At 42.7% G+C, this 12,717-nt stretch overlaps 1 protein-coding gene across 22 annotated transcripts in view; it reads left to right on the top strand.

The window, feature by feature from the left end:
- Positions 1–12,704, top strand: part of LOC120533089 (ankyrin-2-like) — a 299,192-nt gene extending 286,488 nt beyond the window's left edge. For 20 of the 22 annotated variants that reach the window (XM_039759764.1, XM_039759759.1, XM_039759765.1 and 17 more), the window contains 3 exons: positions 2,013–2,292; positions 5,906–8,447; positions 12,150–12,703. In XM_039759764.1, the coding sequence (XP_039615698.1) occupies positions 2,013–2,292; positions 5,906–8,447; positions 12,150–12,398 (3,071 nt within the window). In that variant the 3' untranslated portion in view covers positions 12,399–12,703. Of the gene's footprint in view, positions 1–2,012; positions 2,293–5,905; positions 8,448–12,149 lie in introns of all 22 variants that reach the window. The other 2 variants (XM_039759757.1, XM_039759758.1) reach the window with 1 other exon arrangement.
- Positions 12,705–12,717: the final 13 nt, after the last annotated feature.

Raw genomic sequence — 12,717 nt, 5'->3', positions numbered from 1 at the left:
ATTTTTATTAAGAAGAAAATTAAACCTTTTTAAACTGAGGGATAATATCCCAATAATTATTTGTTAAGGATCTCTTTGTATGCCACATTGTCAGTTCGGCCCTCCGGTTGTAATATGACCAAGCTGTGCGCTGAGCTTACTCTTGAGCATGTAACGTACAGTTGGCCATGTGAACAGTAATCTTGTTTCAGATCTCACAGCTTGGATTGCTGCTGTCATAATCGGTTTGAGTTTCATGGTTTGTTTCAATGACGACAGTATTTGTAGGACTTGTTGTGTTGAAGAGACATTCGGCATCTGTCAAGTGTTGTAAGCACACAACCAGTTTCATCGATAAAATCACATCCAGCTTTTGAGAGTTTAAACATTCATAAACATCCAAGTGTCCACTACTCAAATCGTCACCTGTCAATCTAAGATGTTTAAGAGGCATTGGCGGTTGTCCAAAGGTGTAAAATATTTGGCCGTTTCGGTACACTTGAAAGCGACAACCAAACAATTCAGTGGCAGCCATCAACTCACATGCAGATCCATAGGTGAAGGGCTTAAGTATTTCACTCTTCTAGTGCTCCTGTGTAGTCTAATTATCTCCTGTACGTCATCAGTCCACACCTTGAACCTGTCCAGTCATTCAATACATAAGACACAATGGATATCAAGAGTGAGCCTGATATGGCCGTGCAATATGTAACAAAGAGAATGGAAAAGGCAGGCGCCATCTCCGGGCATGGAAACCACTCGGTAAGTGACAGTTCTTTGATCGATGGTGATCACCTCGATAGACATGTTAATGGGGGTTGGAATGATAAAGGACATGGGTACCTGAACAATGTAAAGTAAGTCTAAAATACCTACACAATAACTATAATCGTAATAAACGAACAATAAAACAGAGGAGAAGCCGTGGATTAAATAAAAAGGCTGTAGTTATCAGCAGGGAGACATGAATCCCATGGCGAAGCAAGGAAGGGAATGAAGAGACCGGAGCGACGGACGGCCTTATATAGGCAGGCAGCCAACAACGTGGGAGGCATTGGGATGGGGAACCCAACTCCGCCTCACACTGCAGGCTATGGACGTATATATGTACGTAAGTAGGATTCAGTTAGCGTTGGGAACCCGCGTACCAAATTTCTTGAAGATGGGCCCATAAGTAACAAAGACCGTTGGAAAGTTCAATATGGCGGCTGACAGTGGCATCATACCACCGAAATAAGTACGGACATTGGTTTCTGTTAGCGCAGGGAAGCCTCCTACCAAATTTCGTGAAGATGGGGCCATAAATAAGAAAGTTCAACATGGCGGACGTTGTCGACCATTATGACCGTTACGCGTAGAATTTCGAAATGAAACCTACTTAACTTTTGTAAGTAATCTGTAAGGAATGAGCTGCCAAATGTCAGCCTTCTATCTACACGGAAAGTTGGAGAATTAGTGAGTGAGTCAGTGAGGGAGTGAGGGCTTTGTCTTTTATTAGTATAGATATAGATAGATAGATAGATAGATAGATATAGTGAAAGGCACTATATAATAGATAGATAGATAGATAGATAGATAGATAGATAGAGATTTTTATAAGTTTAACAGTAAGAAGTTAGTTACGCAGGTGATGTAATTTAAATATACTTAAAACAACTTTAGCAGAATCCACACAAAAGCTTCATGTAGCTCTCCTCAGCCAAGCTTGGAATGAACTGAGGAAGGGACTTGTCAGACTCACTAATGACACCACAGCATCAACAACTGGAAAAAAAAAGTTATTATATCATAAGCTAACTTAAGAACAAACTAGCTGAGGGCTTTTGGGCGAAACAAACAGAGGTAAATAAAGTCTTGTGAGAAAAAAAAATCTTAGATGGTTTCATCCTGGGAGCTCTTTAATTTTATTTTTTTTAACCTCTCTGGATTTCTGTAATTATGCTTTTTTTTGATGATCTTAATCTGTTCCACCTTTATGATTCATTTCTGCTCAGATATTCATTATAGCACATCTCTTTCACTTGAATCCTCAGGATTCTCTGCACTCCATGAAGACATCTACAGCCCAAGAAGTATTCACCATGTAGGAAGCACAGGCACTGAGCGGCCTCCTTCAGATCATCAGCCTCCAATGGTGTCAGAGGAAGACGTCTCCATAAGCTACTCCATGCCTCAAGAAGCGGCCCCCAGAACGGACGCCGAGGTTTCTGTCGCAGAGCTCTTGAGGCAGGCACAGAGGGAGAAGCTGCAGGCAGAGATGGATGGGAAACTGGAAACTCTTTCAGAGGCCTCCTCTATTCAAAGACACGAATAGTAAGTTGTACCAGAATATGGATTGGTACTTGATAGTTGGTGATAGTCGTCTATTTCAGACTGTTAAAAGACAGAATATAAAATTAAATACAAATGCTGCATTAAAATAGGTTGCTGCATAAGTTTATCTCAGTCCTCCAGTGAACTGCATGTACAAGATGGCCTGATAAGTTTCCAATATCCAATGTCCTGGCATAATAGGATATCTTCGGTGCAAGTCACGTCTACACAGTAGTACTATAAATAACTGTATATGATGTATTTTTAATAACAATTATTTAGAAAATGGATAATTTCCAGTATTAGGATCATGAGTTTTATAGATGAATTGCTCCTTTTATCACAATGTGCCACACAATTTTTACTCTTTCTGGGGCAATGAAACACACACAGTCAGTGATAATTTGAAAGCAAAACAGAGACCACTAAACTGTGTAGTTAGCGCCTTGAAAATGACAACTCCAACTACAGGAGGTCTTGGAAGATTCCAAAATGGACCTTTTCCCCTTATTGTTTGTCTGAGATCAACACGGAAGCAATGAAAAGGGTAGCAAGGCAACTGCAGGACTGTCACAGAAACACTAGGATTAAACTAAAATGGGGAGGCATGATTAAAGCTTAAATGCTGATTCCTGATTCCTACTGCGTTTGGCAGTGTCCATGATAAAAACAAAGCCTACAGGAGTCGGATTGAAAAGCTATGGGAACATCTTGGAATGAAAAAGGTCCGGATGTAGTTTGGTGTGAACCCATTTGCCTTCTCCTTTACCAGATAAATGTGTACATTATTCTACATTTCCAGACGTGGTCTATGCTGCTTTGCTTAGACCTAAAGTCAATTATTGCTACTTAGTGTCCATGTTGTTTTAAAGCATAGAGTCCTAACAGTGGGCATGAATGGCAAGTGACCTAATTAGCTAAGGTAAAGAAAAATTAATTTGTAATTCAGCCATTTATTATCATTGCTGTCTATGCAGGCAACATATGGTACCACCACAATTGTGAGACTGGTGCTAGGCTGTCGGCTGACAATGTAGCTGAATTCACACGGGACATTTTGCATCCTTATAATGCGATTGTGTGTAATTGTCAGGAGTTCTATGAATAGAAGTAATACAGGTAGGGAATGTGCTGGATGAAAATTCTGACATAATTTCTTGCACAACAGAAGCAAATTTTTGACATCTTTTGCACAAGGGGGTACCACTGAACCTCATATTGCAGACACAATATCACCCAACACAATCCCTAATTCAAATAAAATGTTTTCATTTGTCTTCAACGCTTTTTTATACAAGCACCAGCCACAGTACACACAAGCAGATTCTCTCCTTTCACCTCCAGTAGAGTGTTGCCCGCTGCCTACCAACTCTGACTCATTAAAGTGAGGCAGCAGGCATCCTTTTAAATTCGACCCGGGAGCAGCATCTGGTGTCACGCCCAGGTCATCCAGAGTACTTCTGTGTTATGTGTCTTCACTCAGCAGTGGCGGCACTCAAAGACCCATACTCTATACTCCAATTTCTATGCCAACCTTGCAGGTGCCCTAATTGGGTTCAGCCCAGAGGAACACTACCATCTGTCGTGTGGGGGAATGAACTGCTCCTGGCATGCGCATTTGCCCATTCCATTCATTATGGCCTCCTGATCGGGCAAGAATTCATCCTCCATCTCTGTCGGCGGGCCTGTCATTCCTCCATGGCACCTACAACACTCAGTAGATAAAATTAATGACTTTACAAAGTTAATGATAGGCGGTTGTGAGATGGACTCTCGGATGTGAGGCCTCCTAAAAGGACCATGAAAGCAGGCTGGAGGCTTCACTGGCCAGCCCAGAAGATGTTTTTCCAGTGCGACTTATTTAAATCTGTGACCTGTAGGCAGGGCTGTGGAGTCGGAGTCCGGGTCTGCAGCAGTTATTAGGCTATTGGAGACCCGGCCGGTAAAAATGTATCGACTCCGACTAAATGTGAATTGTAATAGGAGTTAAAATTTACAATTTCACATATACTAAGAACTTTTTTTTTTCTTTGCAGGATATATTTTAATGTACATTGAAGACTGATTTCTACTTTTGTTTTCATTAATTTCAGAGTATTACATATTTATCATAATTTAAACGCCATCCACAAATTCACAATGGCAGAAAGACTTTTAACAAAGTTGGCAGCTTTTATACACTTTACAATTATGATAGGAGATACTGTATCTGTGTCACTGTGTTGTAGATGATGATGGTGGAAAAGTATGTGATGCAAAAATGCGTAGTTTTACTGGTTCCGAAAAGAATGTGCCTACAAGAACATCCTATTTAAAAAGACACTTGCAGGGTTTTCATACAAAAGTGTTAGACGCTGTTGGCACTGATGAAATGCCTTGTATTTTGGATGTAGTGTGCTTTCAATCAACAAAGTTGAAGTAAATTTAATTACAAGTTGAGTCGGTTCTACCATAAATGGCGGGGTCGGAGTCGAAGGTCTCATGTTATCAGCTCCACTGCCCTGCCTGAAGGCTTCTGGCCTAGCAAGCCTCATACAAGGAGAGCTGGCAAAAATCACAATAATGTCTCGAAACAGAACAAAAACCCCATAAGAAGGAGGAATACTGTAAATCCCCAGCTTGTGCACAAAAGGGTAAATACGGAATCTTTACAAAATAGGATTTTTTAAAAACACAAAAATGAAATGCTCAAAAGAGCAAAGGAGTTGTCTAAGAGGCAATCCTAAACAAACATCTCAAAACACTACCAGAATCGTAATCCTTAAACAGAAGCAAGAAGGTCCGAGAAAATGGAAAAAGTCCAAAGAGAGTAACGATGCGATACTTGCCATAACTCCAAACGGGCGCAGTGCTTTGCAGATCTGAGCTACTTGTGTCCTGGCCTAAACAGTCAAAGGGAAGACTCAAGAGTGATGATGCCAGGGTGGCCCCGCCTCCTGGGGCTCCACCCACAAAACACATGGAATGGTGTAAATTGTTACAGTGGCGTAGTGCTCCTCATTCTCAGCTCCCTTCTGTAGGCTTTTTCAAGGGCTTCCAATTTTATCTCATATCCTGCATGTTGGTTCTGATGCTGTCAAGATAGAATTCTTCTCCCTGTGACCACGTAAATTGAAGTTTAACGGGTTCAAAAAATTAAGTATTTTATTTCATGATTCTAAAGTTCCATCCATCCATTATCCAACCCGCTATATCCTAACTACAGGGTCATGGGGGGTCTGCTGGAGCCAAACCCAGACAACACAGGCCGCAAGGCAGGAAACAAACCCCGGGCAGGGCGCCAGCTCACCACAGGGCGTACACACATCAGGAACAATTTAGAATTGCCAATGCACCTAACCTGCATGTCTTTGGACTCTGGGAGGAACCCCACGCAGACATGAGGAGAACATGAAAACTCCACACAGGGAGGACCCGGGAAGCGAACCCAGACGGGTCTCCTAACTGCGAGGCAGCAGCGCTACCCACTGTGCCACCGTGCCGTCCTGATTCTGAAGTTGCTTCTTTTAAATTGTTTTCCTGCTTGTTTATTTTCCTTTTAATGCCTTGTATTAAAGTCTCTGTTTTTAACTGTTGCATTAAAACATTAACACTGGCTTTCTTCATTGAACAGCACCTCCATCCCAGGAGCAGAAGAGAGATCCCATTCAACGCCGGTCAAAGAGGAGACCCAATCAATGACTCTGGCCGAGTACATGAGAGACCATGGTGAACAAGTGAGTTCTGTTTTGTCTGAGCTGAAAACCCTTGACCCAGAACAGAGTGGGTTCATTTCTGTTGACAAAGAGCGCGATCACAAAGTGGCGTCCCCAGAATACAAAGAGCCCGTGTCAAGTCATTTGTTGGTTTTCCCTGAGCACTTGCATTCCTCTTCACATTGTGTAGAACTCGAGCCCGACTTTCAAGAATTTCCCGTAGAGTGTAGTTTGGTTTCCCCTGATCACTCTGAGACAATGCGTAATTCCCAAGAAGCTGACCTTGACTTTGAACACGTTGAGCGTGCGCACAGTGAAAGTAACACCGAGTGCCACGGAGCTTCGCTTGACATGCAGACATCTAAGCCTGGTTTCAATCAGGATGCTTCTGACCAAATAGAGTCATTTTCTGAGCACAGAAATCAAATTTTTAACCTGCAGGAAGTCACTCCTGACTTCACATTGGTTCAGTCCTTCTACAAAGAAACCAAACTTGAGTGTGACGATCCTGCTGCTCACCTGGAAGAGTCTGCACCATGTAGCCAAGGGGCTACCGTTGATCATGAAAAACCTAGCCCAGAGAGCAAGGCCATTGTTGTTGTTGATCTTCAAGAATACAGTCTAGATTATAGAGCAACCGATGATGGCAGTATGGAGAACATGAAACCTGGTGTGGAAGTTCAAGAGCCAATTTTAGGTTACAGCTATCTTCATACTGATAACGAGGAGCTTACTTTTGGCCAAAGAGATCCTGAATTTGAGCGAATGAACTCTGATGACAGCATGAGTGATTATGCTCATGACATCATAGAATCTATTCCAGATCCCACAGATGCTGATTCCATCCTCCAGGCACACACTACAACATGTGGAGAACTTGTGTTAGACTTTAATAAGCCTATAATTGATTATGAAGATAATTCTAGTCATGAAGAATTCACACCTGATACAGAAGAAGTGGTGCTCAAAATCGAAGAACCTTGTCTCGATTATAGAGAGGATGAGACCTTCAGTGTTGTACCTGCGTGTGTTCAGAAAAGTGATCATTCTGATGTTGAGATTTATGGAGGGGTCGATTCTACCCACAAGGAAAATACCGAAGTGTGGCAAGATGTCTGTGAAGCTAGTGTAGACCAAACCCACAGCACACTTACATGTGAAATTGTTGATGCAATCTTCAATCTCCAGGACCATGAGCTTGATAAGGAAGAGGTGGGCTTGAAGCATCAGATTCTGACATTAGATGAGACAGAGTGTGGGGCTGACATTCAAGCAGCACCTTCAGACTCCAGTAGCGTGGTGGTTGTCAGCGAGGAGCAAAACCAGGAATGCAAAGATCATGCGTTTGAACCTGACGGACCTTCCACTGACTCTAAAGTGCCTGACAGTTCTGACTTAGACAAAGACTCTGTCTGTGAGTATATGTCTGAAACTCGGGAAACAGCTGATAGTAGTGAAGCAGAGTCGTACAAAACAAGCCAGGGAGAAGAACATCTATTTTATTCCCAAGACTCTGAAGACATTAAGATTTGTACTGCCCTAGAAGACAATAATGAGCTAACTGGGCTCGTGCAACTCGATAATAAAAACAGTATGGCTTCCATTGTCCACGAGAGACCTGAAGCTGATGACAAAGATCTTGCTCTGAGTGATCAAGAATCTCCATTTGAAATGCAAGATGTTAGCACTTTTGGCTACAAAGAACAAGATCTTAACTTCCTTGGACGTTCAAGTGATGACAGAAAGGTTGATTTTGTAAGTAGTGCACCTGCCCCTCAAAACAAGGAGGTCGTGCTTGACTTCCAAGGAGCTTCTCCTGAAAAGGAGGATGTAAACATTGAACACACAGAGTGTGCGTCTGCGCCTGAAGAATTACGCTCGGCGGATAGCCTCCAAGATCTTAAAGATGCATCCCCAGGATACACGTGGATACCCTCTGACTACAGAAGTCTGTCTCCTGAGTCTGAGCAGTCGTCTCCTGATTCTCAGGAGCATGGACTTGATCATGAAGAGATTACTCCACAAGAGAGAGAATATTTCCAACAGTACCAAAATATCCCATGCTATGACGATCAAAAACAGCACAGCCCTGCTCACGTCGGGGTAACCTGCGACCAAGACGAACCTCCTTCATATCTGAGGACGCCAAGCCCTGACGACAAGGACTCCCCCACTTTTACAGATTTCACTCCCCATCACACAAGGCCTGCTTTTGATTTTTCTTGGGTTGCCTCCGGTGACAGAGGGTCGTTCGTCGGTAACAGATGGTCCGCTCCCAAAAGTGCATCCTCAGTGGTGGAAGAACATGAACCAGCTCCCATCATCCAGGAACCCGAGGACGTACAGATCAGTCCGGAAACGGCTGCATCCCCCATTCCGGGTGGCCCCACTATTATAGAGTCCTCTGTAGGCCAGTCTGAGAAGTTAAGCAGATACCTGGATGATGAATCACTGGAAAGGGTAAGGAGCCTTGCCTGCCAGCTTGACTACTAACACAAACCTGAAATGGGTGAAGTCAATCTGCTGTACACGTAAAGTTTATCTCAGATACTAATTTGTTTTGATTTTCAGCTTTAACGCCCATTTAAATCAGCATATAAATTACAATTTTGTGCAATCAAGTGTTTCTTTATTTTGATTTTGTGCAATGCTGATAGTTCCTGTAGATCAAGGGAATTTTGCAGTCCAGTTTTTCTTTACCTGGTATTATTTCAAATGTTTCATGCTGTTAGATCCTGTAGCACAGTGTTTCCCAACCTGTGGGCCATGGCAGCATTACAGGTGGGCCACAGCCATCACTCAACAGTCCTGCTCCGTTCACAGTGGCAGCAACACAGGTGGATTGCGACCAATCCTGGATGTCCTCACTAATCCCTGCTCTGACGATTGCACTCGCTTGACGCTCTGGTGATGGCACAGGGATGCCCTCAAGTGTTCAAGCACTTGACAGTTAAGCTCACCCCAGTTACCTCTGCTTAGACAATCAAGCTAAATTCACGGAGGGGGATCTCCCCCATCACCACAACTGATAGGCCACAAAGGTTGGGAAACACTGCTGTTGCACAAGCTAGAATGTTTGCTTTTATGTGATTGATAGCTTAAACATTCATATGATTATCTTTTAGAAGTAAAGAAAAAGTTTATTATAGATACTTTATTAATCCCAAGGGGAAATTCACATACTCCAGCTGTATAACATATAATACAAAATACTGTTGACCAATGCTGTACAATGGCAAATGATATGAAGACTCTGCCACACAGTCCACATGTCCGTTATCCAGTCATTTTAGTGATTTTTAATCCTTAATTTGGTGTCTTTGGTGTTAGGAATTTCTCATTTTCCATGTGTCAGTTATCCAGTCGTTTGCTTACAGCCAACACATGCATTTTTTGCTAAAATGTTGCTAAATAAATGAATCCGGAAAATCCAGCACACATTGTAAACACATTGCCACCACGGTCATAAACATGTGACATGAGTTTGCTTATTGTCCTTGACTATCTGGCCTTGCTAAGGTAAAAAGTAGAGCCTTCTGTAGCTGACATTTCCAAAAATCCATTGGGTTAAGTGGAATAAAGGAATGAAGGTGGTTGTTCATAGTGTTATGATTTTAAATGGCCAGAGGGTTGTGCTGAAGGTATCATCAAAACCCTGGCCATAAGAAATCTTAGGGAGTAACATACTGAAGAACTCAAAAACTAGAACCAAAATTCCAGATTCCAAATTTGAAATAGGAAATTCAAAGTTTAAAAACATGCACAAATGCAACTAATGTAAAAGCTAAAAAGTGCAACTCTAGAAACAACACCATGTTATAAGGTGCCAGTGGTAATGCTAAAGCACAAGAACAGGGGTCCTCAGTTACCGTCCTGGAGGGCCGCAGTGGCAGCTGGTTTTTGTTCTAACCCGGTTACGATTCTTGCCAATAATTTAATTTCATGGCTTATTAGTGCTTTAACTCTGCTATGTCAGCTCATTCTCATATCCTCGATTTTCTTCCTCTTTCTAAGGATATCATCCAAATGATTTGAAGACTAAAATGGAGGAGTAATTCTCAGTCCTTCACTTTTTTCTCTTCACTTTCTTTCCAAGTATTTAATCAAACTCAATAGTGCCTGATAAATACGCACAGAGGTGTAAACGGTAACAAGCTCAATGGAGAAATGCTGATCTCTTTTGTCATTTGAATGTTATTGCTGATTTGGGGCGATTAAAAACCAAGAATCCAGCTGTTTAAGACTGAAATAAGCAACAAGGGTTCAAAATCTTAAGGAGCGAGACCACTAAAGTGAAGCAGGAGTGTCACTTGAGCAGTAAGGGCTTCTTATTAAGCAATAGCTTTGGAGCAAAAACCTGCAGCCACTGCGGCCCTCCAGGACCGCGATTGAGGACCCCTGCACAAGAAGATGGAGTTCTATTAGGAGGTAAAAGTACTGAATATTATATCCAACTCTGGTCCTGGTGGGCCGCAGTGGCTGCAGGTTTTCATTTTAATTAATTAGCGAGCCGTTTTTGTTGCTGATTCACTCGTTTTGCCTTTGTTTTAATTGACGTGACTCAGACCCCTTAGTTGTTTCTTTTTCCTTGATGAGCAGCCAAACAATAATGAGACACAAAACAAGCTGCCACGCGACCAGCTAACCTGACGATAAAGAAAGGTGAACGTCTCAGTCGCGTTGGTCCGCTCAGGTCACTAAATCAGCTTAACGGTGGTCTTAGAAAAAAAACAGAACATCAAGAGTCTGCTGTGGCAGACCGAGAGCAACAACAAGTCCTGATAATTAACAGCGAAGAATCGGCTTCTCATTAAGAAACTGGTTGGACTGAAATTGGCTGGAGTTTGACGTTCCAATTTAGCGGGTCAAATCAATTCAGAGGACTAAATCCTTAAGAACAGGGCTATGAAAGTGAAGAGAAAAGGAGTTCATTAGCAGCGAAAACTGCTCACTGATTAGGAAAAGGATTAGAATGAAAACCTGCAGCCACTGCGGCCCACCAGGACCAGCGCTGGACATCCCCTTTTAAAAGATTTTGACATCACACTCACATGTTCAATAAGCTTAGAGCCGATTTGTTGGCTGTGCTCTACACCAGAACCACGGTATGCTGCAGCATCAGAGTCTGCTACCGATAAGCTTGTCTCCCACCCCACCCGGACGCCTCGTCTGTTTTCGCTAGCAGTTCTTGGAGCAGCATGCTACTCAAAGCCCAGGCCTTATTTTTGCAACAATTCAACTATTTCACTTGAGTAGCCTTTAAAATGCCAGTGCGGTGTTCTAAAAACCCAACACTGTGCTGCTGAGGCAGGAAACAATAAGCCGAACCTGAATGAAATGAGTCAAGCATGGTGATGAGTGGATAATTTAGTAGGCCTGGCCTGCTCAATCAAAGACCAGGGTCAGTTCTCCACATTGTTTCGGGTTCCCACTTTAAACCAGTTCCATGTCTGCGTCATCTTGGGTATCATTTCACTGTGCCTGCTGCATCGGCCTCACTCCCTCATTTCCGATTTTCAATGGAATGAGTGCTGAAACGTTCACATTCACGCTGTCTTCTTTTGCAGAAACTGCTGTATGTCATGAAGAGCATCTGTGTTCACTTCTCATGTGTTGTCTTTTCTTTTACTTTTCTCAGCTTTTTCTCATGCCTATGATTTACGCAGGTTATGTTTGGAAACATCTAGAGAGCCAAAGTCAGCACTGCTTACTATTGTAGTAATTGGAAGTGAACGCTGGCAGACATTGCTGGCGTTAGCAATTGAGTACATTTTGTCGTAGGTATTACATAAAAGACTGAGAGCTTATTGAAAGACCACTGAAGATATGAAAAGGTGTACCCAGTGTCAGTTTCTTTAATTAATTGTGTGGGGAAATCATTTTGTTAGCGTGTGCTCCTTCGCAGGTGGGCAGTGATCCAGAAAATGGAGCGCACATTCAGCCAAGCTCTCATTAAATGTTCTTTATAGCTCTGCCAGCAGGCACGATTCTTTATTTAGCACAGTTTATACTCCTACGTGCCACCTGGTGGTGTCGGAGAAAAAAATAATGAAATAAATGTGCAGCGGGAAGAGGCCAGCAGCTTGGTACTCTGGTAAAGCTGTCCAACGACAAAATGCAGCAGCACGTTGAATCCTACCATGCTTCCATACTGTCACTCAGGAAATAGCGGAGGAGCTAGGGGAGTTGGAGGATAGCTCAGATGAAGAGGAGGTGCTAACGACAAGGGTCATCCGGCGCAGAGTTATCATCCAGGTATTCAACTGCATGCTTTGCTGCAACTGCAGACGGGTTTGCTTTTTGCTTGTTGCTCTGCAGGGCATGCCAGGTTTACCAGCCTCTCCATCCACCTTTATTCACTCCCATCCCTCCTTCTATAGATCATGGGTCTCCTTCGTTTTGTGTGAATAAAGCATGAGTCCTAGAGAACATCTTCTTTCTTCATGATTGTTATCAGCATGTTGTTCATTTGGTATGTGTGTGTGTTTTGTTATTTTTTTGTTTTGTGGTTTTTCTGTTGGATAAGGCAGCAATGCCAAATCCCATCCCTGCTCTGTTTGTAGTATGACCTTAGCTGCTGTTCTGGCCCTTATTAATATAAGAATAAGTCCCAAATGACTACCTGAGCTATACAACACAGTTACGCTTCCCGAATGTGGTACACGTTACCTTAGAGGGTCAAAGGACAGTGGGGTTGAAACTGGATGAGAAGGCCTATGAGTTTGGCTTT

This window comes from Polypterus senegalus, chromosome 7 (assembly GCF_016835505.1).
Source record: "Polypterus senegalus isolate Bchr_013 chromosome 7, ASM1683550v1, whole genome shotgun sequence".
Taxonomy (NCBI): Eukaryota; Metazoa; Chordata; class Cladistia; order Polypteriformes; family Polypteridae; genus Polypterus; species Polypterus senegalus.
This window is presented reverse-complemented; position numbering and strand designations above follow the sequence as displayed.